We start from the raw sequence: 993 nt of genomic DNA on the forward strand, positions 1-993 counted from the left end.
TAAATCATTAATTTTAGGTGTAAACAAATTTTTTTGACATCAATGTGTTCGTATTGAATTAGCATTTGTCAAAATTAAATGTGGAAAACATCATCCCTTATGTGGTGTCCGTTTTCATTGACGCATTTCTGAAACCCTGTCTGACGCGTTCCATATTTTCCGGGGTCCGTACCGTTCGTGGCGCCCCCACCTGTCTCCTATTCATTAGTGTACCTCGTGTACGAAGTGCATTCACCCAACGTAAGATTGTATCATGGATGGGAACAGTCTGATTTCGATGGACGTTTAAGTGGCATCGAAACTCACGCTAAACTGTTGTACAGACTCGTTATTCTTCGCGTAACTGTCGTGGGCAAGCATGCGATGCTCTATCGTCCACAGCTCTATGGCGTCACCTGAAACGTAAAGAAAACACTACGGACCGAATGGTATCTGTCGGACATATGTTCCTCCCCCTGGGGCTGAGTAATAGCCATTTCAAAAACGTCCGTTCTCTATGCCCCACCTTTTTATATAATTGTCGGCTGAAGAAGATAGTAAAGTACAACCGTTATCTTGTTTAACTACTAAAACCATGTGTATTAAATGCATTCTTCATACCAACCTGTTTGTGTTTATTCTGATATATATACATATTAATATATTAATATATTTAATGCTATTGATTTGATTTGATTTTTAGGGCGCACCCGGACCTAAAGGAACACCTGGAGAATCTGGTGGACAAGGAATGATCGTACGTTCTTATTTTCTTAAAGATTTTTTAGAAATGCAATAAAACTTTTAACTTATCAGAGACTCCTTGTGTGTGTGTGTGTGTGTGTGTGTGTGTGTGTGTGTGTGTGCATCTATGCATTCATGTATGTGCCTGTGTGTGCGTGTATATGTATGTATGTGTGTATGCGTGTTTGAGTGTATCTGCGTTGTGTGTGTGTGTAAGTTTATTTGTGAGTGTAATGGGGAGGGGTGCACGAAATATAGAAAAATACTCAA

General features: G+C 39.7%; 1 protein-coding gene across 1 annotated transcript in view; it reads left to right on the forward strand.

The window, feature by feature from the left end:
- LOC106868320 (collagen alpha-1(I) chain) overlaps positions 1–993 on the forward strand; it is a 49575-nt gene that overhangs the window by 22626 nt on the left and 25956 nt on the right. Inside the window, exon 21 of the mRNA XM_052968422.1 lies at positions 683–736. Within this exon, the coding sequence (XP_052824382.1) occupies positions 683–736 (54 nt within the window). The remainder of the gene's footprint in view (positions 1–682; positions 737–993) is intronic.

Source organism: Octopus bimaculoides, chromosome 6, assembly GCF_001194135.2.
Source record: "Octopus bimaculoides isolate UCB-OBI-ISO-001 chromosome 6, ASM119413v2, whole genome shotgun sequence".
Lineage (NCBI taxonomy): Eukaryota > Metazoa > Mollusca > Cephalopoda > Octopoda > Octopodidae > Octopus > Octopus bimaculoides.